Source organism: Colossoma macropomum, unplaced genomic scaffold, assembly GCF_904425465.1.
Source record: "Colossoma macropomum unplaced genomic scaffold, Colossoma_macropomum, whole genome shotgun sequence".
NCBI lineage: Eukaryota > Metazoa > Chordata > Actinopteri > Characiformes > Serrasalmidae > Colossoma > Colossoma macropomum.
This window is the reverse complement of record NW_023494800.1, coordinates 29,449,794-29,472,983: the sequence shown is the minus strand read 5'-3', so window position 1 is coordinate 29,472,983 and position 23,190 is coordinate 29,449,794. Positions and strand designations below refer to the sequence as shown.

The 23,190-nt window shown below is 41.2% G+C and overlaps 1 protein-coding gene across 1 annotated transcript in view; it reads left to right on the top strand.

Annotated features, from left to right (window-relative positions):
• The window catches only part of pde8b (phosphodiesterase 8B), an 82,366-nt gene extending 60,514 nt beyond the window's left edge, over positions 1-21,852 (top strand). The window contains 8 exon segments of the mRNA XM_036587956.1: positions 4,220-4,349; positions 4,433-4,631; positions 8,582-8,799; positions 11,666-11,804; positions 13,372-13,539; positions 14,527-14,571; positions 14,573-14,657; positions 20,623-21,852. Coding sequence (XP_036443849.1) covers positions 4,220-4,349; positions 4,433-4,631; positions 8,582-8,799; positions 11,666-11,804; positions 13,372-13,539; positions 14,527-14,571; positions 14,573-14,657; positions 20,623-20,732 — 1,094 coding nt within the window. The 3' untranslated portion in view covers positions 20,733-21,852.
• The last annotated feature ends 1,338 nt before the right edge of the window (positions 21,853-23,190 follow it).

Below are 23,190 nucleotides of genomic sequence, written 5' to 3'. Positions count from 1 at the left end.
CTCACTTTTGTGTATTGTTATGCCCCCTACTGGCTCGGTAGTTGAGCTAGCTTTTTAACAAAAATGTTAGTGATGATCATGTTTGTTAGTTGGTTCAGATGATTGACAAAATGAAAAACTTGTTATTAACAACACAAAGTCCATCAGGAGCGCCTCCTTTTCCACCACCCCCTTTTAGATGTTTATGCCCATCATTGAAACTGATCAGTTGAAAATAGGCCTGAACATTTAACTGAGTTTCCATGGTAACAGACCCCAGTTACGGTAACAACTCATTTTCCGCTGACAGTAGTAATTCCCTTACCCGATCATAACTAAACTGTGGAGTGATGTGATGTTCTACATTAATATCACGTCTTTGCTCATAAAATATAAATGATTGATTCAGGAACGTGGCTGCTGAGCTGCTGTGGTTGAACATACTCAGCGATTAGGTTGGGGTGGGCTTGGTGCCTGCACAATAGGCTGCCTGTGGTTGAATGAATGCAGTTAAAGTGAACCACACTGCAACCATCGTAATACGATGTGAGAATATACAGCGTAATATAACTGCGTTCATCTTTATCAGTTCTCAGAATCCAGGCTGACTTAAACCTACACTCATCCTGGCACCCAGTAGGGCCCGTCCCTGCTGACCTTTATCAGGGAGTTTGATCAGAAGACCAGATAAACACCTCCAGCTTGGACTTGGTTTCAAAACATAATGTCACTTCAGCCGTCTGGAACCATTTTAGTTATAAACTGAACGATTGAGGAGAACCAGAAAATGTGAAAGAGGCCATTTGCTGACACTGTTTTGAGAAAAATCCCCTCTGAGAGTCACCCTGCACCCCCCCTACCCAGCACAGGCCTAGCTGAAAATGTGTTGTCATTCAAAAACAGCCAGCACAAACAGCATTTTTTGGTCCCTGCACTTGAGGCTGCTTTGTATGAGCTAATTATTGATCAGTCGCTGGTGATGAATCTTTGTCTACATAAAGTTTTTTCTTCTCTGGATGGTTGTCCAACATGTTAGTTTGTTGAGGTCACATGAGTATATATATATATGTGTGTATATATATATATATAAAATTATGTATTTAAAAAAGTAATCATATATTGTAGGGCCACTAATAACTATTTCTCTATCAATTAATGTGTCGACTATTTACCAATTAGTTGAATAATTTAAACAATTAACTTTACTCCAAAAAATCAGATTGACCATTTAACAACAAACAACAACAACAAACTGAAACCTTATACAAAGAAGTGTGCTTAAAATAATGCCATAAATAAAGGAATTAGGTAAGGTGCATGTCCCAGTATGCCCAACGTACAGGAGCACACATACTGGCACCATCAACACAGAATAAGCCCAGATTCTGGCCTAAACACGTTCTCCAACACTTATTCAGTGGAAATTCTCAGGTAACAGGCAGGCGACCTTATGGCTTTAATAATGAGTGTATTTAGCAGCTACAAGGACAGATTTAGTAAAGCTCTCCCTAGTAATGGACATTTAATAAACATGAATAGACAAACATGTTGGTTTTGCCTTTTTCAGTGTAGCATTTGACCCAGTTCCACCTCAAATTCATGTGTCCCTTTACAAATCAAGTCCTCAGGGACTCACGGTCACTAAACAGAGATTAAATCACCAAGCAACACTGCAACAACGGAAAGTGAAGGTTCAGTAAAGGTGAACGATGTGCAGCCATTTATTATTTATTCTGTCAACCTAAAGTTTTCACTTTCCATAGTTGAAGTGATTTGTGAAGGGGAGCGTGAATTTAAGGAGGAACTGAATCGGCTGCAACACCGGCAGTCCATCATCCAGAACAGCGTCTGTGTGTCTTCTCTTCTGGTGCTTGTGCATCGTGCTAGTGCTGCCGTGGTGTCCCAGTGAAACTTTGCACACTGTATAAACCACCTTTTTGTTTTGTGCTAATTTGAAGTACTAACTTTAGACGCCTTGGGCCTTTGGAAACTTTGCGAAATCTCTTCCGCAGCCGAGTCCCCCTCTGCTGCAGCCGCCATGATTTTTTTAAAACTGAAGCAGGGACTTTGATGGAGCTGAAAACAACAGACGCATGTTATTTGAATTGCAACGTTTTAGAAATCAGATTTTAGAAAAGTAAATGAGTGTGTTTACATGCACTCAATAATCGGATAACTGCAGAAAATCAGATTTGGTCAGTAATCCAGTCAACACGTTTACATGCACTTGAGTAATCAGATAATGGGGAAACTCTGGGTCTACATGAGTCAGACAGTAATCAGACCACAACCAGCCAATAAACTCACAGAAGAAGACGAGACATAAATGTAATGTAAAACTCAAACTTCATACTGTGGCTTTGTTTACACATCGCGCCGCTTTACCTGAAAATATGAACAAACATCATCTAGAAGATGAAGAATATTTAAATCCTTCGTTTCCTGTTTGGTTTCAGCGCCGCTCTAACAGTGTTTTGCTGCGTCTCGCGACATCCACCATCTGTATGCACGTGTGCAGACTGAGAAATCTGAAAGAAATCAGAGTAAGAGTTTACATGCACTGAGAAATCTGATTACTGAGCTAAAATCCAGCTCTCTTTATCAGATTTCTTAATCGGATTTCTAGATTGGAGTATGGTGTTTACATGACCATTTGAATAATCGGATAACTGCAGAAATCCGAGTATGATCGGATTATTGAGTGCATGTAAACTCATTGATGTGTCAGTTTAAAATACTAACATTGACACATTTAATGCTTAATATTAACATCGATTACGTTGAGTAACCATGGCCGCCCATAAATATGGACACTTTTTTGATGAGCTGCTTCATGAAACTTCACAGTTGGGCAGATTGCAACTACTGTTACTGAGTTTCAGACAAGTTTTATGTCTGTCCTGCAAGAGACTTTAAAAAAAAAAGCAAAATTCATCATCAAGAAATACCATGAAATAGTATTTGTGTGTAAATATTTTGTGAAATATTCATAGTAAAATAAGTAAGAATGAAGAAAAATATTAGTAAACAAATTTACTTTGCACTTTTACTGGGTTTGTTCATGCAACGAGCAACAACACGTTTAAAATTAAAACATAGCAGTCCCAAAAACAGGCTTTAGTGAGCAAAGCAGGATGGTGTGGCTTTTCCCCACTAGCCGTGTGATTCAGTGATTTATTATGAATCCTGTACAGAGGGCTCTGACGGTGCATTGTGAGCGATTGTGTAAGCTGATTTCAGCCTCACACTTGTTCCTGGGTCACCTCTCACTGTTATATCTCCTCTGAAACAGATTTAAGCTCTTATTTCTGTAGGCTTAACATTTTTTGTAGTATTTAGCTACAGCAGAGGGGACTTCATTAAAGGCCTAATGATTTCTGGGAACAAAAAAAATGCATGACTGTAATCTTTAGTCGCGAATGGACCTGGTTTGTAACTCACTCACTCACTCACTCAGTCACTCACATTTTACAAGATTGTCCACAGGGGGAGCTACTGGCACTGTGGTAACTAGAGTGAAAACAACTTAAGTATTACAGTACTACTCTGATTTTATTGTAAAGTTTTGGATACAAACCAAAAGCATGCATTCCTTAAATGCTGAGGGGGAAAAATTGACCAATCAGGAATTGTTTATCTTCATGGCATCTTGACAGATATAGCTAAGCGAACTCTCTGACTGGTTAGGACTTCAGGAGCTGAAGAGAAGTCCTAACACAGTAGATTAACTCTCAACATAATCAGGAAGTGCCAGAGGAATCAACCGATCATGCTTTGATTTCCAGTGGGTGGGATGAATTTTGTGAGAACCTTTTTCTGGAAGTTCTAGATACAGTACTGATTGTGAATATGAGTGGCAACCTAATCAGTGGGCTGTTAGAAATAGATAAAAGTGGCAGCAGCTCAACACCAGAGCTCAGTACTGGAATCAGCGGTTCTCAAACCAGCCTTCAGGGATCCCCAGACGATGGTCCAACCGAGGTATAGAGGGATAGAGCAAAAATGTGGACTATCTGGGGAGCTCTAAACCAATTTTGAGAACCACTGGTCTAAATAATGCCTAAAAACAAAAATATAACTGGCGTCAACAGGAATATTTTATGCGCAAAATACCACAAAAGGTTTTATTATTATTATTATTTATCTATTGTTCCTGCTGTTGCAGAACAGTTATACAGTTCTTTAAATAGCACATTACTGAGTGTGATATGTACATATATATGTGTGTGTAATATGGCAGATATGAGTCAGAGCCAGTTGGCAGTACCAGTGCCGCTTACGGACGTGCCAGCCTCCATCGCAGAGATACTGAACAAGGAGGAAGACTGGGACTTCAGCATCCTAGAGCTGGAGGCTGCTACACACAAGAGGTAAAGAGAGGGAGAGATCGTGTTTGAGAGTGTTTGGGTATTTAAAAGTCAGTCACTCAGAGCTGTACCCATTGTCTGTTCAGGCCGCTGACGTATCTGGGGCTGAAGATCTTTGCTAATTTCGGAGTTTGCGAGTTTCTGAATTGTTCGGAGGCGATGCTGCGCTCGTGGCTGCAGATGATCGAAGCCAACTACCACGCCTCGAACTCCTACCACAACTCCACGCATGCTGCCGACGTCCTCCATGCTACCGCCTACTTCCTGCGCAAGGACAAAGTCAAGGTACTGCTCCCCAGACAGAAATGAATTTTTGGGCCAAATGTGGCCCAAATCTGCAGTTCTGTTATGGCCCACATTTGGCCTTGATGCACGGCATTGACTCAGGGTCAGTCTGGCTGCCTTAACTCAGCCACAGGTCAACCATATATGGGCCAAATCCGGGCCAAATTAAATTTACCAAATGCTCATCTTACATGGGCCATGTCTGGGCCAAATCAGGTCCAAAGAACTTAACCTCAGCTTCACCTAAAATGGGCCAGATGTGTGCCAAATCAGGGCCATGCCATACACTTACCCTGCATCGGCAATGTTATGGGCCAGACGAAAGTACCATGTTATGGGCTATACGTCAGGCACTCCAGCCGGCATTTCAGCGTTTATTTATGGTTGTGTCAATGTTGTGAATCAAGGTTAAATCGCCTTTTAATTTTGGTTCTTTTTTTTTTTTTTTAAGTTAATCAACATAAGTGTACATAGCTGAACAATCAGCTGTCTTCTGCAGTTTTAGAACATGATGTACATTATAATGTACTAAGCCAGGATGTACTGTATTACTTTGTAAAAGTCACCGATTCATAAAACTCACCTGTACACATGCGTGAATCTCAATGACAACACTAGAAATCATTTGGAAACAACAGCTTTAATTGTCTTACAAAAATATACAGAACCTGCACAGATAAAATGGGTGAAATAGCAAGTATATAGGTAACAGATACCTGCTCCTTAATGATTGGCACAGTCGGTAAAAAAGGTCACTGTGGTTAATGAAATCAATATGACTGAAATCTAACCTTGAATTGAAGTAAATTTAGCCTAAAGCTCCCAACCTTTTGCAACTTGTAGTCCACACAGCCAACCACCAAAACGTCCACGGCCCGTGAAGAAGATTCAACCAAGCCAATTGTTTGAAACGCAGGCAAATACAAAATACAGTAATTAATAGTGAATTTCCCTTGACTGTCTATTCACCCAACAGCATATTGAATATTCAGTATTCCACAATAAATTAAAAAATTACATCATTCTAGAAAACAAATGATGACTATTTCATATTTTGAATCACTGTTTTATCTTTTTTTTTGTGGCAGCCAGATTTTTATTAAAAAATCTCCTGGTACATAATGGAGTCCATGATGCCATGGACAAGGTTCTCAGGGCCTTTGGCGAATAAACTGCCCCAAAACATCACCATAGCTATTGTTCTTTATAACATTAAACCCTCCTTGATAGTTTGTAGCCAGAAAGCTCTATTCTTCTCTCATCCACCAAACCCAGCTCCAGTCGAAGTTCCAGTAATGTCATTTCATGATAAATGGACCAATAGAAATGGTCCAAAATTACTTGGGATAAGACGTGTATCAACATACATTTGGTAATTCGGGAAGTAGCATGTTGTTTTAGGGCAGTGATCACACAATACGACACAACATCTATATGACAACTGAAATACAGCTATAGACATTTATAAAGGCTTATTCCAGTTGTCTTAGCACTGGATCAGATGAAATGACACCAAAATGGACAGAGGCAGCCTTTATGCCATCTGACGCTTGTTGGAATAAGCCTTTGTAAAAGATTGGGTAGGTTTATGTCAGTTGCCATGGAAGGCTTATGTAGATGTTGTGTAGTCTGAATGCTGCTCTTCAGTAAAGTGTTACTCCAGTTTTTTTGCTTTTTCTATAAAGTTTCCATTGCGGAGATACAAGATATACAATATGAATGTAATATAAGATGTTACAATAGTAGATATACACTAGATATACACTGACCAATGACTTAAGTCCACCTCCTTGTTTCTACATTCATCGTCCATCTTATCAGCTCCACTGACCATATAGTTTCACTCTGTAGTTCTACAATTACAGACTGTAGTCCATCTGTTTCTCTGCATACTTTGTTAACCCCCTTTTACCCTGTTCTTCAGTGGTCAGGACCCCCATGGACCCTCCCAGAGCAGGTACTATTTGGGTGGTGGATCATCCTCAGCACTGCAGTGACACTGACATGGTGGTGGTGGTGCCGTGTTGGAGTGTTGTGCTGGTCTGAGTGGATCAGACAGAGCAGTGCAGAGATTTTAAACACCTCTGGAGGTGGACTGACAAGGTAGGAGTGTCTAATAGAGTGGACAGTGAGTGGACAGTGAGTGTTTAAAAACTCCAGCAGCACTGCTGTGTCTGATCCACTCAGATGAGCACAACTCACACTAACACACCACCACCACGTCAGTGTTACTGCAGTGCTGAGAATGATCCACCACCCAAATAGTACCTGCTCTGTGGGGGTCCATGGAGGTCCTGACCACTGAAGAACAGGGTAACAAAGTATGCAGAGAAACAGATGGACTACAGTCTGTAACTGTAGAACTACAAAGTGGAACTATACGGTCAGTGGAGCATATACTGTATGTATATTCATATTTATGTGGTCAGAGCGGCTGTAATATTTCCCTTAGTGGGTGATTGTTTTGATTGGTTTCAAGGTTCCTTCATTCAGCGTCTTTCTTTATTGCTGGTCATGCAGTTCATTTCAGATGTTTTGAGTTTTACTCATGCGAATCTGCAGATATTAAATTCTGTCTTGGCCTGTATGAGGAGTTCAACGCTGATGACTCTGGATTTTTCTCTTATGTAGTAATACTTGAGGCAGCATGAAGAAACAAATCTGGCTGTGTTATTAGCGTATTTGAGGGATACTGACACCTGGTGTGTTTGGGCATTATGTCAGCATGCAGTGATGTCATGGTTGAATGTGTGTTACACTGTACAGGTATTTGTTTATGTGTGTGTTTTATGATGAGAGCAGAGAACAGACATGCAGAACGCAAGCTGTGAGGGTCTGAGGCGCCCTTATATAGATACAACACAGACTAGCCAGAATACAGTAGTGAACTGAGTTGACTGAAATGACCTTAAGGATGTAGCAGAGTCAGAGTTGAAACGTATTTGCTTAATTATAGCTTAATTATGTTATTTTCCTAAAACAAATTATTGAACGTTCCGTTTTGTCGCTACCAAAACAATCAGAACACTATTGAAACTTTACCAAATGTTTCAGTAATGACTGTTACGGTAGTGACAGTTTTTGAGCAGAACTCAAAAAAACGCTAGCCAGTACATGACTAGCAAACACAGCTGTGAACAGTCATACACACATCAAATCATAATATTATTCATTAAAACACAAAAAAAGTTCACTGCAAAAAATAGATGTTTCGGTAGTGATGGTTCTTAATGTTCCACACTGATTTTCAGACTTTGGGACACGTTTTCTTCAAAACAATTGGATTCAACTGGGATGCAGTCTCACTCCCTGCTTTAAAATGAAGGGGCGTGGCTAAAAAGGCCCCGCCTTACCACCAAATGTTTCAGTAATGACTGTTTCGGTAGTGACAATTTTTGAGCAAAATTTAAAAACGCTAACCAGCACATAAATAGCAAACATAGCATAGGTGTACATACATAAAATCATAACATTTTTCATTAAAACACAAAAAAGGTTTACTGCAAAAAATATGTGTTTCGGTAGTGACAGTTCTTAACTGACTTAACTGACAGTCCACACTGATTTTTTAGACTTTGGGACACTTTTACTTCAGAACAATGGGGTCTAACTGCTCACCATGACCACAGGGACGCAGTCTCACTTCTTGGTGTAAAATGAAGGGGTGTGGCTAAAATGTGGCCCCCGCCTACAAACTATAAGTCTACTATAAGTCTAAGTCTACTAAACAATAAGGGGTTAAGGTTTGGGACAGACTCCTCCCAGTAGAAAGTACCCTATAAATGATGATTTTGTATATATTTAGCTTATTATTATCTCTGTTAATCCCTGGGGTTCAAATAGATCACTGCAAAATGTTTGTCAGTATCTGAATACTTTTTTTTTTATTATGAATAGTTTTTTTTTTTACCCTGTGGGACCTACAGATGAACTCTGAGCTGTGTTTTTAGGGCAGCCTGGACCAGCTAGACGAGATAGCGTCGTTGCTAGCGGCGACAGTTCACGACGTGGACCACCCGGGCCGGACAAACTCGTTCCTGTGCAATGCCGGGAGCGAACTGGCCATCCTGTACAACGACACGGCAGTCCTCGAGAGCCACCACGCTGCACTCGCCTTCCAGCTGACCGTCAGAGACAGCAAGTGCAACATCTTCAAGAACATGGAGAGGTACGCTGACCTTCACGAACTCTCGGTCATAAAAATTCCTTTCAGATTACCACGACCAACATAAAAAAGCAGGTCTTTTCATTATTTTCTACTTAGTGCTGAGAAATAACCTGCTGGAAGTGCAGGATCAGTTTCAGTAAGGCCCCCTCACACATACCAGCAACAAGAGAACATTGAAGAACTCGACAAACCTTTCAAATAAAATAAAACATGCATGCATTGGTGAGCCAGGTAGACTGATTAAGGCCAGTTTCACACCATGTGATACACAGAACTCTTTTGTAACAAACACGTTGCGAAAGCGGTTTCATTGCATTTTCCCACCATATAAGCTACAGATGTCTTTATTGTTTGTTTACTGTTTAAATAAACTTTTTATGGACGGCAGTAGGAGCGTAGCTGTTTAACTAGCTGCTAACTGTTTGAAGCAGATCAACAACTTGATGCGTGACTGTTGCTAACTTGCTCACCATGTTCTGTATCGCTATATGATTATTAGACTATTTCTAGTGTATTATCCAGCCTGCAGTTTCTCTACATATCGCTGCTGTGGGAACAAAACCTCATATTTCCTCATGTGGAAATATGTACCATCTCAACTCAGGCGCCTGAATCCTGCTCACTCAAAGCAGTGAACGTCACTCTAACGTGGTGCTGGACAGCATGTATTCCCAGCGCAGCTGTAAACAGTGCCCTGCTGTACAGGACCCTTAGTAAGTCCTCAGTTTATGCCTATCATACCTCAGTTCAGACCACCTCCATGCATGCACTGTGCTGTTACTCCCTAGCCTGACGCTAAGAGAGGCTAGCAGGCCTGGTAGATGGAGCAAAGCCATGCTCTGCAAGGAAAGAAGCCAGCTTGGAGATTCGATTTTACAGCAGATGAAGCTGCAGATGTGCTTTCAACACTGGGGCTGGATGCAGATTTTTTGAGCAACTTTTTCCCCCACTAGAGGGCGGAATTCAAATATTCACTGCCATTTACTGCCGAAGCTCCAGAGCCCAAAAGATGGTATTCGGGACAGCCCTTCAAACTGCTACAGTGCAGCACAAGGCATGCACCAAGCTTGTTTTTGTGCTTCGCAAGAACGTTAGCGCCACAGTGCTCCGTGACGCATGCAGCTGTGAAAGAGGCTACACTGATTAATATAGAAGAGTGTTCTCATGTGGTGCAGTAACCACGTCTTCAGTGAGATGAGCTCAAGAGTGTGTTTACATTTGTAGTTCGGTTCCTTTGGTCCCGACCAAAGCAGAAAACAATACACTGTTCGATTTTAGTTTGGTTCGCTTAGCGTTCACATTTTTGACATCAAACCAAAATGTGTAAACAAATATCATCCAGGGAAAAAGTCAGATTGTGCATATAAATAGCCTTGGGGCGATAAACGATATTGTCGAATATCGCGATAATTTCAACCAGTGACGATATGAAGCAAATTATCGTTATTTGTATTTAACCATTGACTTTGTACAAGCATTCTAATCTATGGTAGGTTGGAATTTTAGAACTAAGCTATAACAGAAAAGACGGCATTCAAGTATAGACCACGCAAACATAACTAATTAACTACAAATATACGTTTTAAAACGCCACTTGAAAAGATTAGAATGTAGAATTTCAGTCTGGCAAAGAATGCTGGGTATATGCAAATGAAACACTCCGCTACATGTGACCGTCTCCCTAGACGGTGAAAAATGGATGAGCTTGTACAGAAGAAGGGTGTTACCGCGCCCGTTTGGCAATATTTCGTTTCCAACCAGACGAACACGGAGAACCGTTAGATGTTAAGTGTTACATGTCGTCTATGCAGAAAACTGATAATCACCAAAGGCGGCAATACAAACCTTGAATCCACAGTATGAGCTGCCAAGCCGTAAGTACTTCAGCAAGACAGCGGCGCCTGAGGTGTGTAATAATGTTAATTGTGTATGAAACAGTCTAGGTTGTTAAAGATTATAATCATAATAATATTAATAATTATTTGTAGCACGTCATGCGCTACCCCGGGCTCGAGGAGGACGCTGGAGGCAGGAAAAACTTTTGCAGCAGCCATTCCTTTAATATTTGCTTCAAACTCACACAAAATAAACTTACCAAAACCAACGCTATGCTTGCCACTTTTCAGTGGCTTTCACTAGCTAAACTGAGCCAAGAGGGAACGAGAGCTCACTGCTCCACCTCCTCGTCACCTCGGGGCCCAGCGGCGGAGCACCGTCGCCCCCTCCTCCCGCCGTCACTCGCGTGACTTGCGTCCCTCGGTGGAGCTCGTCTTTGCGCTCCGCCCCCTCCACACTCGCAGCTCTCTCCCTGCCACCCTCACGGAGGTTCGACGCCGCTCTGTGTTTGGGCCCCGCCTTCCTGCCGGCTCTCATGGCCGTCATCGTCAGGGCCCGGGGGGCGGGCGCATGCCACATTATTATTATTATTTCATCTAACATAACTGTTTTTTCATAATATAACATAACTGCAAATTAAGATTTTCTGCTATGATTCTCCTTTGCTGTTCCACTGAGATGCAGCAGTTCACTTACATAGGCTGCAATAAAATGATCACGTGACTGAAAGGCCCACTCGAGTTCCCTTGGCGATAATTCTGGAGACGATAATCGTTTGTCTAAATTGACATTATTGCCCAACCCTAGTGCATATTTTATGATGTACATTTGGTTTTAATGATTTCCGTTAAACTGTCTTAACTGCCTGACCTAACTGACCACATGGCTTGTGTCATCTATTGTGATATTCTAAGGCAGTAAGTTGTGAGAGGCTGTGTATTGCCACTGTTCTCCCACCAGAGTGAAGTAGGGTGAAATCACTGTTCTTTCTTTTTCTTTCTTTCTTTCTTTCTTTCTCTCATTCTTTCAGGACTCAGTTTCGGACCTTGAGGCAGGCTATCATAGACATGGTGCTGGCCACTGAGATGACCCGTCATTTTGAGCATGTTAACAAGTTTGTTAACAGCATCAACAAGCCCATGGCTGCCATTGAAGAGTCCAGCTCTAATGTAAGATGGGTGTTTGTGTGTTTTTGTGAGAGAGACATTGGGAGTTTGTCACTTTCCCAAATCCCAGCGAGTCGTTCTCCTGTGGTTTAGTGTGAAAACATGACAAATTTGTGGCTTAATTCATCAGTTGTGTGTGTATCTGAATGCATGTGCGACTGTTTGTGTAGACTCATTAATTGTGTAGATTTCATTAAGGCTGCACAGAGAACCTCAAACTGCACGTAGGACTTCTTTAGCTAAGATTGAACAAATAGAATTTGTAAAACAGACTGTGAGCTCATGCTGTGGCTGCATTGAGGCACATTTAGCATGCATTTTCTCATACGTGTAAAATGATGGTTCTTTAGTAAGGAAAATGGTCCTGTATAGAACCATGTACACTCAAAGAGCTCTCTCTGCGTCGTTAAATGGTTCGTCAGGTTGATAGAAAATGTGCTGTAGAAGGTTTTATATAGAACCTTTTTAAAAAAGGGTTCTATATGTTCTTCTATTGTTACAATGTCAAGCCTGTAACAATTGAAGAACCCTCTTTGGTGCTATATAGAACCCTTTTTCAAAATTCTATATAAAACCATCTACAGCACATTCTGCATCAATCTGAAGAACCATTTAACGATGCAGAGAATCCTCATGCAAAGGGTGCTTAAGAGTGTTCTATATAGAACCATTTTATTTACTAAAGAACCCTTGAAGAACCATCTTTGTTAGGTTGATAGATAGATAGATAGACAGACAGACAGATAGATTCAGTAGATAGAGATAGATTTGTCATTGCTCAGTACAAGTACAAGGCAACGAAATGCAGTTAGCATCTACCAGAAGTGCAAATAGTAGCAATAGTGCAAAACGGACAGTGCAAATATGCAATATATGTATATTCTATGGTTTTTAGGCAGCTGAGTCAGCAGCACAGTTCACTACCAGCATAATGAGCTCCATTTATTTCTACTGTAAAACGCTGCTTTCACTGTGAGATGATTTTCTTTTCTAACTCTGCGTTTTAAAGATCTCAGACGCTGCAGACTCGATCTCCACCGCCCCTCTGATTACCTTCGTGTGTTAATGTTGATGATGAAATATTACAGTGATGGTGGTGAATAATGAGGAGACGGAGCTGAACGTGCGTCTGTTTATTAGGAGGAGTAACGTTAGCGCGCTCGGCTAAAGCGTTTGGGAAATGGAGACTGAAACTGGGGAGTGGTGACACCCTGTTAAACAGCAGGGGGCGCTCTCACAGTACATCACACTTTTTATTGTTGTTTTGACCTTTTTTTACATCAGTAACAGCAGCTGTCACTAACATTTTTCATATTATTTGTATATAATGCTCTGTATATATTTAAAGCATTTGGCTGATTTTTTTACTCATAGAGACAAACACAGTCAAGAAAGCCACTGAGTGTTTTTTAATTTAATTCTGCTACTAATCTCTCAGTTTTTGTATCACACCTGTAATTTAATTACTGTGCTTTTTTGGTGGCGTTGTCCTGATTAACCCTGTCACATGTATTCAGTTACTGTCAGCTCTGTTCTTGTGTAACCGTATGTGTGGGTGTCTCCGTGGCAGAGTGATGGCAGTGACTGTGAGGGCCAGGCCAACATGCGGAACTCTCCGGAGAATCGTCTGCTGATAAAGAGGATGATGATAAAATGTGCTGACGTGGCAAATCCCTGCAGACCCCTGGAGCTCTGCATCGAGTGGGCCGGTCGCATCTCAGAGGAGTACTTCGCTCAGGTACGTACACACGGATATACAAACATCAAAACCTTCCTCAGTGTTTTTAAAGGACCGTTACATTTTTATTGTATTTCTTTCTCTCAGAGACTTCATATGGTACCAAAAATAGGCACAATCTATTTTGACATGAACGTTTTTCAGCCTCTCTTTACCCCTTAAAATGTTACTGCGCCTTTAAGACTGATCAGCTTCAGTGCGTGAAATCAAGCGCCAGCCTACCAGCACCTCGTTTACATATCATTTACATGAAGCACGCCCTAATTCATACAGATGTTTCAGTAGTGAGCCAATGGCTGTGCTTGTGGGTGGAGTTTGAGATGGAGCAGTGAGTGCACTGCTCCCCCTACTGACGGAACTTTATAATATTAAAATTATGACCACTGGAAAAATAAAATGTGAAATAAACAGAATGTCTTAATGTTTTTGAGACAGTAGAATGATGTGATCATTTTCCTAAAACATGTTTAAACGCTATATTAATGCAGCGTATGACAGTAGGTGTGTTTTGTGTTGTTTATTTTGGGGGCGGAGTCAGTAGTATAAAACAAAAGCACAGCGTGATATGCCTTTAAACGGAACATGGAATAGTTGCATTTGTTTATACTAATGTGCATGTAAAACGAGTACGTCCACTTTAACTGAACAAATTATTAACATTGTTATTTCCTATTTTCATTTATTCCTATTAATAATACTTTTGCTTAGATAACTGCAGATCAGGCATTTTTTCAGGTTGTTAAATTATACTGCTCAAATGCACTCCTACCAGTCATGAGCTTGTTCATACAGATACGCCAATGATGAATCTGATGAATAACATATTTGCACTCATATCGTGACCAGTTTTGACCTCGAAGTGGACATCTGCACTGGAAGTGCATTAACGTGTCTGAATACTTGTTTCTTCTCACTGTGAAGAGCCATGTGTTCTCTATCCTCAGTCTCTACTGAGCACGTGTGGGTCTCTGTCTTTGTGTCTAACAGACGGATGAAGAAAAGAGGCAGGGGCTGCCTGTGGTCATGCCTGTGTTTTGACCGGAACACCTGCAGCATTCCCAAATCCCAGATTTCTTTCATCGACTACTTCATCACAGACATGTTTCACGCCTGGGACGGTAAGCACACATTCACACACACACAAAAGCAGCTACACAGTTGGGGGACAGTGGTGGGCTGGAGGTTAGGGAACCAGCCCTGTGACAGGAAGTTCGCCGATTTGAACCCCTGAGCCAACAGTAAGTGACTGAAGTGACCTTTCTCTGACTGGCTATTTGAGTCACTCACTGCTGTTGTAAATATCAAACATGCCTGATAATATCGGAGGGTCTCTGATCACTCCAGAGTTCGATCGGGGGGCTAAAGATTCACTCGTTTCTCCTCTCACACTACAGCTCATCAGCGCTGTCAGTCACTTCTGATCGAGCTCCCGACCTGGAGAATCGCTTAAGACTGCGAAAATCTTTCGCAAAGGGGCAAATCGGGGTTAAAATCGGGCAAAAAATCGTGTAGTGTGGGCCAAGCATAAGAGCCCTGAGACTCCAAGGCAAAAGTCAGGTGGTTGGTGAGTACTGGGGGACAACCATTGCCCCTAGTCTGTGCAGGGTGTCCTGCACCATTGGCTCTGGTCTGCGTTGTTTTGGCCAATTGAGCAAATCGGCCTCAGCCATAAGAGGGAGCACGAGGAAAGAAACGAGAGAGAGGGAAGAAGGAAACAGAGCGTACACACAGAGAACACCCTCACCTGTTACAGTATCACTAGAGATGGACGTTTGAATCGTTTTTGTTACTCTGAAATAATATTTGGATTTTGTCTTCTCATCAAGAAGAAAATGAATATTTTGAGAACAAACATGGGCGTCTCTGAAAGGGCTCAGATGACACATTAATGTAAAACAAACCATGAGATACCCATTTCACTTCTCCTGCTAGAGAGAGCTGTTCTCTTTCGCACAGGTGCATTGAGTACTAGCATTTTGGGTTGTTTGGGGAGGGGGATCCTGAACAGAGCTGTTTGATGAGAAGAGTTAGCAAAAAAGCCTCCTGCACTTTCAGAATACATGTGTTTGGATTAATCATTCAGAGAAGAACCATGACCTAGAGAGAGAGAGAGAGAGAGAGAGAAAGCCATAACAGTAAGAGTGTTGGAAAGGAAGAGAGCATGATAAAACGAAAAGAAGGAACAAAAGAGAGAGAGACAGAGAAAGGAAAGGGATACAGAGAGAGAGAGAGAGAGATTCTTTCCCAGACTTGTTATCAGGGGACTTGTCCACTTAAATTCCGTGAAATGGACTGTTAGCAGCAGTAAAGGTCGACTGAGTCTGTTTGTGTTTATTGTTTGTTTGTGTATCAGTGAGTGAGTGTGTGTGCGGCAGGGCATTAGTTTTATAGGTTGTGGAAGTGTTATGAAGAGGTTGTGTTTGAGTTGTGTGTAAGCTGTGATTGTGTATAAGTTGTGTTGGGGTTATACATAAGCTGTGTTTGTACTTAAGCTGTGTTGGGGTTGTAAACTGTGTTTGTAAATAAGCTAGTTGAGGTTGTGTATAAGCTGTGTTAGGGTTGTGTATAAGCTGCATATGCAAAAAGCTGTGTTGGGGTTCAGTATGGGCTGTGTTGTGGTTGTGGATAAGCTATGTTTGTATAACCTGTGTTGGGGATGTATATAAACTGTGTTGGAATTATACATAAGATGTGTTGGGGTTGTGTATAAACTGTGTTTGTGTATAAGCTGTGTCAGGGTTGTGTATAAGCTGTGTTTGTGTACAACCTGTGTCGGGGTTGTGTATATGCTGTGTTTGTGTATAAGCTGTGTTGAGACTGTGTAACATGTTTTGCCTTTGTATTTAAGCTGTTTTGGGGTTGTTGATAGGTTGTGTTGGGATTGTGTACCAGCTGTGTTTATATAAGATGTGTCAGGGCTGTGTATAAGCTGTGTTTATATAAGAAGGGTTAGTGTATAAGCTGTGTTGGGGTTGTGTATAAGCTGTGTTGAGGTGGTGTATAAGCTGTGTTTATATAAGCTGTGTTAGTGTATAAGCTGTGCCGGGGCTATGTATAAGATGTGTTTAAATAAGCTGTGTTGGGGTGGTGTATAAGCTGTGTTGGGATGGCGTATAAGCTGTGTTTATATAAGCTGTGTCAGGGTTGTGTATAAGCTGTGTTTATATAAGCTGGGTTAGTGTATAAGCTGTGTTGGGGCTGTGTATTAACTGTGTTTAAAAAAGCTTTGTTGGGGTGGTGTATAAGCTGTGTTTATATAAGCTGGGTTAGTGTATAAACTGTATTGGTGTTGTGTATAAGTTGTGTTTATGTAAGCTGTGTCAGGGTTGTGTATAAGCTGTGTTTAAATAAACTGTGTTGGGGTGGTGTATAAGCTGTGTTGGTGTGGCGTATAAGCTGTGTTTATATATCTGTGTTGGGGTGGTGTATGAGGTGTGCTTATGTAAGCTGTGTTGGGGTTGTGTATAAGCTGTGTTTATGTAAGATGGGTTAGTGTATAAGCTGTGTTGGGGTTGTGTATAAGCTGTGTTTATGTAAGATGGGTTAGTGTATAAGCTGTGTTGGGGTTGTGTATAAGCTGTGTTTATATAAAAGCTGGGTTAGTGTATAAACTGTGTTGGTGTTGTGTATAAGCTGTGTTGGGGTTGTGTATAAGCTGTGTCGGGGCTGTGTATAATCTGTGTCTGGGCTGTATGTAAACTGTGTTGGGGTTGTGTATAAGCTTTGTCGGGGTTGAGTATAAACTGTGTCGGGGCTGTGTATAAGCTTTGACGAGGTTGTGTATAAGCTGTGTTGGGGTTGTATATAAGCTGTGTCAGCGTTCTGTATAAGCCGTGTTGGGTTCTGTATAAGCTGTGCCAGGGTTGTGTATAAACTGTCGAGGTTGTGTATAAGATGTGTGGGGGCTGTATATAAGCTGTGCCAGGGTTGTGTATAAGCTGTGTCAGCGTTCCGTACAAGCTGTGTGGGGGCTGTGTATAAGCTGTGCCAGGGTTGTGTATAAACTGTCAAGGTTGTGTATAAGCTGTGTGGGGGCTGTGTATAAACTGTGTCGGGGCTGTGTATAAGCTGTGTTGATGTTGTGTATAAGCTGTGTCGGGGTTGTGTATAAGCTGTGTCAGCGTTCTGTATAAGCTGTGTTGGTTTCTGTATAAGCTGTGTCAGGGTTGTGTATAAACTGTCAAGTTTGTATATAAACTGTGTCGGGGTTGTGTATAATCTGTGTCGGGGCTGTGTATGAGCTGTGTTGGGGTTGTGTATAAGATGTGTTGGGGTTGTGTATAATCTGTGTCGGGGCTGTGTATGAGCTGTGTCAGGGTTGTGTATAAGCTGTGTCGGGGTTGTGTATAAACTGTGTTGGGGTTGTGTATAAACTGTGTCAGGGCTATGTATAAGCTGTGTCGGCGTTGTGTATAAGCTGTGTCGATATTGTATATAAGCTGTGTTGAGATTGTGTTGGGGTTATGTATAAGCTGTGTTGGAGTTATGTATAGGCTGTGTTGGGGTTGTGTATAAGCTGTGTTGGGGTTGTGTATGAACTGTGTCGGGGCTGTGTATAATCTGTGTCAGGGCTGTGTATAAACTGTGTTGGGGTTGTGTATAAGCTGTGTCAGGGTTGTGTATGAACTGTGTCGGGGCTGTGTATAATCTGTGTCAGGGCTGTGTATAAGCTGTGTTGGGGTTGTGTATGAACTGTGTCGGGGCTGTGTATAATCTGTGTCAGGGCTGTGTATAAGCTGTGTTGGGGTTGTGTATAAGCTGTGTCAGGGCTGTGTATAAACTGTGTTGGGGTTGTGTATAAGCTGTGTCAGGGTTGTTTATAAGCTGTTTTAGGTTCTGTAGAGGTCATGTTGGTTTGTGGCTATGTTTAAGGTCTAATTGTCCAGTTTCCCACTGAGTTCACCCCCCAGAGTCAAAGCCTATTTACAGTCAGCACAATCTTCTGCTGATGTCACGGAAAATTTAAAACCGAGGGGGGGATGCGTTTCCATGCTTTGGTGTCAGGACACAGTGAAGAAGTGACGAAATATAATCAATAGGATGTGCTTAAAATACACACACTTATATTCTATCATACACACTGCTCACTTCCTCATGCTTTGTGGTGCCAGTCAGGACGACATAGAATACTGACCTAAAGAGGAATTTCACAAAGGCTTCAAAATCCCAGCATAACTGGCTGAGACTGATTGAGATGTAAACAGAGTCATTCAGAGTGGTTTGGTGTGAAATGGCTGATCGCAGAGACTCAGATTCTTTACAGTGTTGGTGAAAGTAACAAAACAAACACATTCCAAAACTGAAATGTTCTGTCCTGTCTACATTTCTCCCATTATCACCCTCCGGCCTCCTCATCACCTAATGTGCATCTCATGTCTTCGCAGCCATGACTTAGCATTCCTGTTTGGGATTTGAGCCAATAACCTCCTGTCTTTGGAGGCATGGCTTCTACCAGTGAGCTACAGGACCTCACAACAACTTCAGATTTCCAGCTTTGCAGTGCAAAAACACCAAAAGCTCTGTCCCAATCAGAATTTCCCCCAATAACCTCCTCATTTTAACTACCAAGCAGAGTTATTGAGTATTAGAGTGAAGTGTGTCCTATCTTATCCACTAAGAGGCTCACCTGATTTCATTGGTTTATTTAGTTGGTCTCAATCCTAAGAGCGTATTGAAGTATTAGATAATGATTAAGTTGCTATGTATATTTATTGGGGCCTGTTAAATGGACGATTCTACTGAATTAGTTCAAACTGCAGTTTGAACACAGTAAAAAAAAAAAACAAAACAAGTATTCAGACCTTAGATATTCATAAACAATATATAATCATTTCTTTACACTCATGACATGAATATAGATAGTAATAATCTTAATATTTATAAAATCATCATTTATAAAATACCCTACATTTACACTTGTGAAATAGTTTTTCAGTGTTGTTCTTAAAGATCGGTTTGATTTCTTTAAAAGTGAAGTTCAAAGATTTAGATTTATCAGGAGTTTTTATGTCATTTTTAAATATTTTCATATAAAAAAAACTATTCAAAAATGCTCATGTCATTACTGAAACACAGTTTTAGTCTATGGGGGGGGTATTTTACAGCTACATGGTGAGCAGTTAGATCCCACTGTTTTGAAGTATCTGAAAATCAGTGTGGAACATTAAGAATTGTCACTACTGGAACACATTTTCTGCAGTTAAGTAAACTTCTTTGTATTTCTATGAAAAATATGATGATTTAGGTGTGTATAACTGTTCAAAGCTGTGTTTGCTAGTCACGTACTGGCTCGCATTTTTCAAGTTCTGCTCAAAATGAGCTAAAATTGTCACCACCGAAACAGTCACTGCTGAAACGTTTGGTAAAGTTTCAGTAGTGTTATGATTGTTTTGGAATGCTCAATCATTAGTTTTAATAAAATAATCATAATTAAGGTATGGGGTCACTCAAAGCAATTTTTTAATATAAAAAAACACTTTATTCATAAAATACTCAGGTCACTACTGAAACACAGCTTTAGTCTGCAGGTGGAGCCTTATTTTAGCCACGCCCCTGCATTTTAGAGCAGGAAGTGAGGCTGCATCCCTGTCCCTCATGGCCACATGACAAGCAGTTAGACCCTATTGTTTTGAAGTAATTGTGTCCCAAAGTCTTAAAATCAGTTTGGAACATTAAGAATTATCATTTTTTTGCATTTCAGCACTTTTTAGTGTTTTAATTAAAAATATGAAGATTTTATGTGTGTAAACTGCTGAAAGCTGTGTTTGCTACTCATGTACTGGCTGCGTTCTCAAGTTCTGCTTAAAATGAGCTAAAATTGTTACATGGAAACATTCACTACTGAAACTATGGAGTTATGATTGTTTTGGAATGTTCAATCATTAGTTTTAATAAAATAATCATAATTAAGATGTAGGGTCACTCAAAGCAAAAGGATTTTAGCCTAAATGTCCTGTTTCAGCTCTGACTTTGAACCAGTTCAGTATAATAATAGATACATAAATAATGTTTTTAAGTTTTATGTATCTCTCTCTCTCTCTCTCTCTCTCACTCTCTCTCTCTCTCTCTCTCTCTCTCTATCAGCATTCGCTGGCCTGCCCGGCTTACTGGAGCACCTGGCAGAGAACTACAAGTACTGGAAGAGTTTGGACGAGACGAAATGTAAAAGCCTCCGGCCGTCTCCCCCTCCGTGACCTCTCCGACCAGCCCTGACTGTCCGCTCCCCTCCTGAGGCCAAAAGGTCAGAGGTCATGCCGGGGACCTGAATGTAGCGTGTCTCTTTAATCAACCTCCCCACTGTGATGGTAGAATGCCAGCTGGATCGTGAAGGTTCCTACTCCAAACGCAGGCTAACAGTCCAGGGGCGCACCTTCGGCAGCAGTCACCCAGCCGATGCCCTCACCCCTGACGACAATCGCCCCGGTTACAAGGGGACAACATGAAGGAAAAGATGAAGCGCACTTTAGCAGCGGACCAACCTCCTCTACATTTCTTACTCCTTTCTTTTTCCCCTATTCGCGCCCAGCTCTGGTTCTCTTTGATACGCTGTTGTTCTACAGGACTGTTTTATAAAATCGTTCCGTACGGACCGATAGTGTATTACATTTTATGAAAAGGACAGTCGGACTTAAACACATGAATGGATGTAGAGAGAGTGATATTTACATACAGTGGGTCGCACAACGTGCTCAGGAAGCAGGAGTGAGTGTTGGTGTGTACTGAAGCTCGACACTTACATTTATTTTCACATTCAAGCCATTCCTCTATTACCTTTCTATCACAACTATCACAAGATGATTAGACCAGATCCGGGTGTCAGTGACGTTTTTCTGACTGTGCTATAGACGTCTGAAGTCGGGTCCTCAGTCTGCTGTCGACGTCATGCCTGTACATGGAGAGTCTAAACAGATCTCCCTATGGGAAAAATGAATTAAGCTTTTCCGAAATTCAACCACAGTTGTGTCCCATGATCAACAAAAACCGTTCCAAATACATTTTTCCCCCCAAATGTCACTGTATCCTTTGAATTATGAGGCCTTTAAGGATTTTGAAGTGCGATTGTCACAATTGCTGCTGCGCACTGGATTGACAGCATAAGTCTGGCGACCAAACAAATCAGCAAGTCTCATCCAGTGTTGTGGTTAATCCTTTAAAGTTGAGGCTGTTTCTGCTGATTTAACTGCTCTTGTCTTTTATTAGCATGAAACTGGTATTTCGAACAGGAATACACACAAATAGGAGTATATAGCAGTCACGCTGCTCTGATTACTATTCGATAATAAGCACCTATTAATCCCAACTGCGCTCTCAGGATCACACAACAATAAAGGAGCCTCAGGCATCTTTTCTACAGTGATAGGAAACATGGTAGCATAATAGTGTTGAAGATTAACAGCAGAATTTAATACACATCATTTTAGTGCGCAGGAGTGCTAGCTTGCTTGTACCATTCATATTTTGACTGTGTAATTCAATGACATTCAGGAATTCAGAGGTAAAACCGTACACTGGACCCAGTTTTCTGTTTAACACAGCAGAGATTCCCAAGAACGCCATTCATTTTTCCCATAGAGAAATCCGGAACCTGGGGGCGGATTCACGGAAGTGTCTTAAGAAAGAAAATCTTTCTAAATGTGTTTTTGCTGAACTTCATTTTTAAGGAAAAAAGTTACAAAAATTGCTGTTCTTCAAATAACTTCTTAAGAATTCTCTTATTTTCTTTTTTTTAAACTAAGTTCTTCAGAATCATTTTAAGAATAAGTGATATTTTTGAAAATGTTATGTTCTTAAATGTTTTCTTAACCTTATGACAGCCTCACACTTGTCTTGGGCTGTAAGAGTTGACAAGGTGAGCATCTAAATGTATCAGTTTATCTACTCCTGCCCATCCTGGTCTCTTGCTTTCTGCCATCACCTCATAATTATTGTATTTTCTAAAGAGGATTTTTTTCCCTCTTCGCTGTTTTTTCCACCACCTCGAGTTCTTGCTTGTTTTGATGTTTTTCCCCCAACCCAATAAGGGAAATAACAGTTAATACAAATTCAGAGTGTATCTTGCATTGTTTACGAGGTAAAATGCAACATAGTCTACAGAAGAAAACAAGGACGATTTTCTTCAGAAAATCTGAAGAAAAATAATTACCTTAGAGAATATGTGCGAATGAACTTCTTAGTGTTTGTCTTAAGAACCTTTGCGAGTTTTTTCTTAAGAACATTTTTGTGAATCCGGCCCCTGGAGTTCCTAATATGGCCATGACACCGACTACAGACTACACGACTCACTGCAGTGTTCTAGAACAACATTTGACAACGTACAGAACCTTTAAATGGTCAGGACGTCTCCTGCTGGGCAGCACTCGCTTTGGCAGTGAGGCGACCTTTCTAGACGGAGTTAGATCTCAGATAAATCCCACACTGTTTTGTTTGTTTACTGCTTGCTGGCGGGAATATAATCAGGGTGTTTAGGCTTGTTCATGTGAAGAAAAGCCCCTCAGTGTTTCCTGAAGGCTGCTCGTACATCTGCATCGTTCTCCAGGGGAGCTCACGCTCTCCGGAGTCCACGATCTGTCCAGAAGTTTCTGTACACTAATGATTCTCTCTCTGTCTCTCTCTCTCTCTCTCTCTCTCTCTATCTTTCTCTATCTCTCTCTC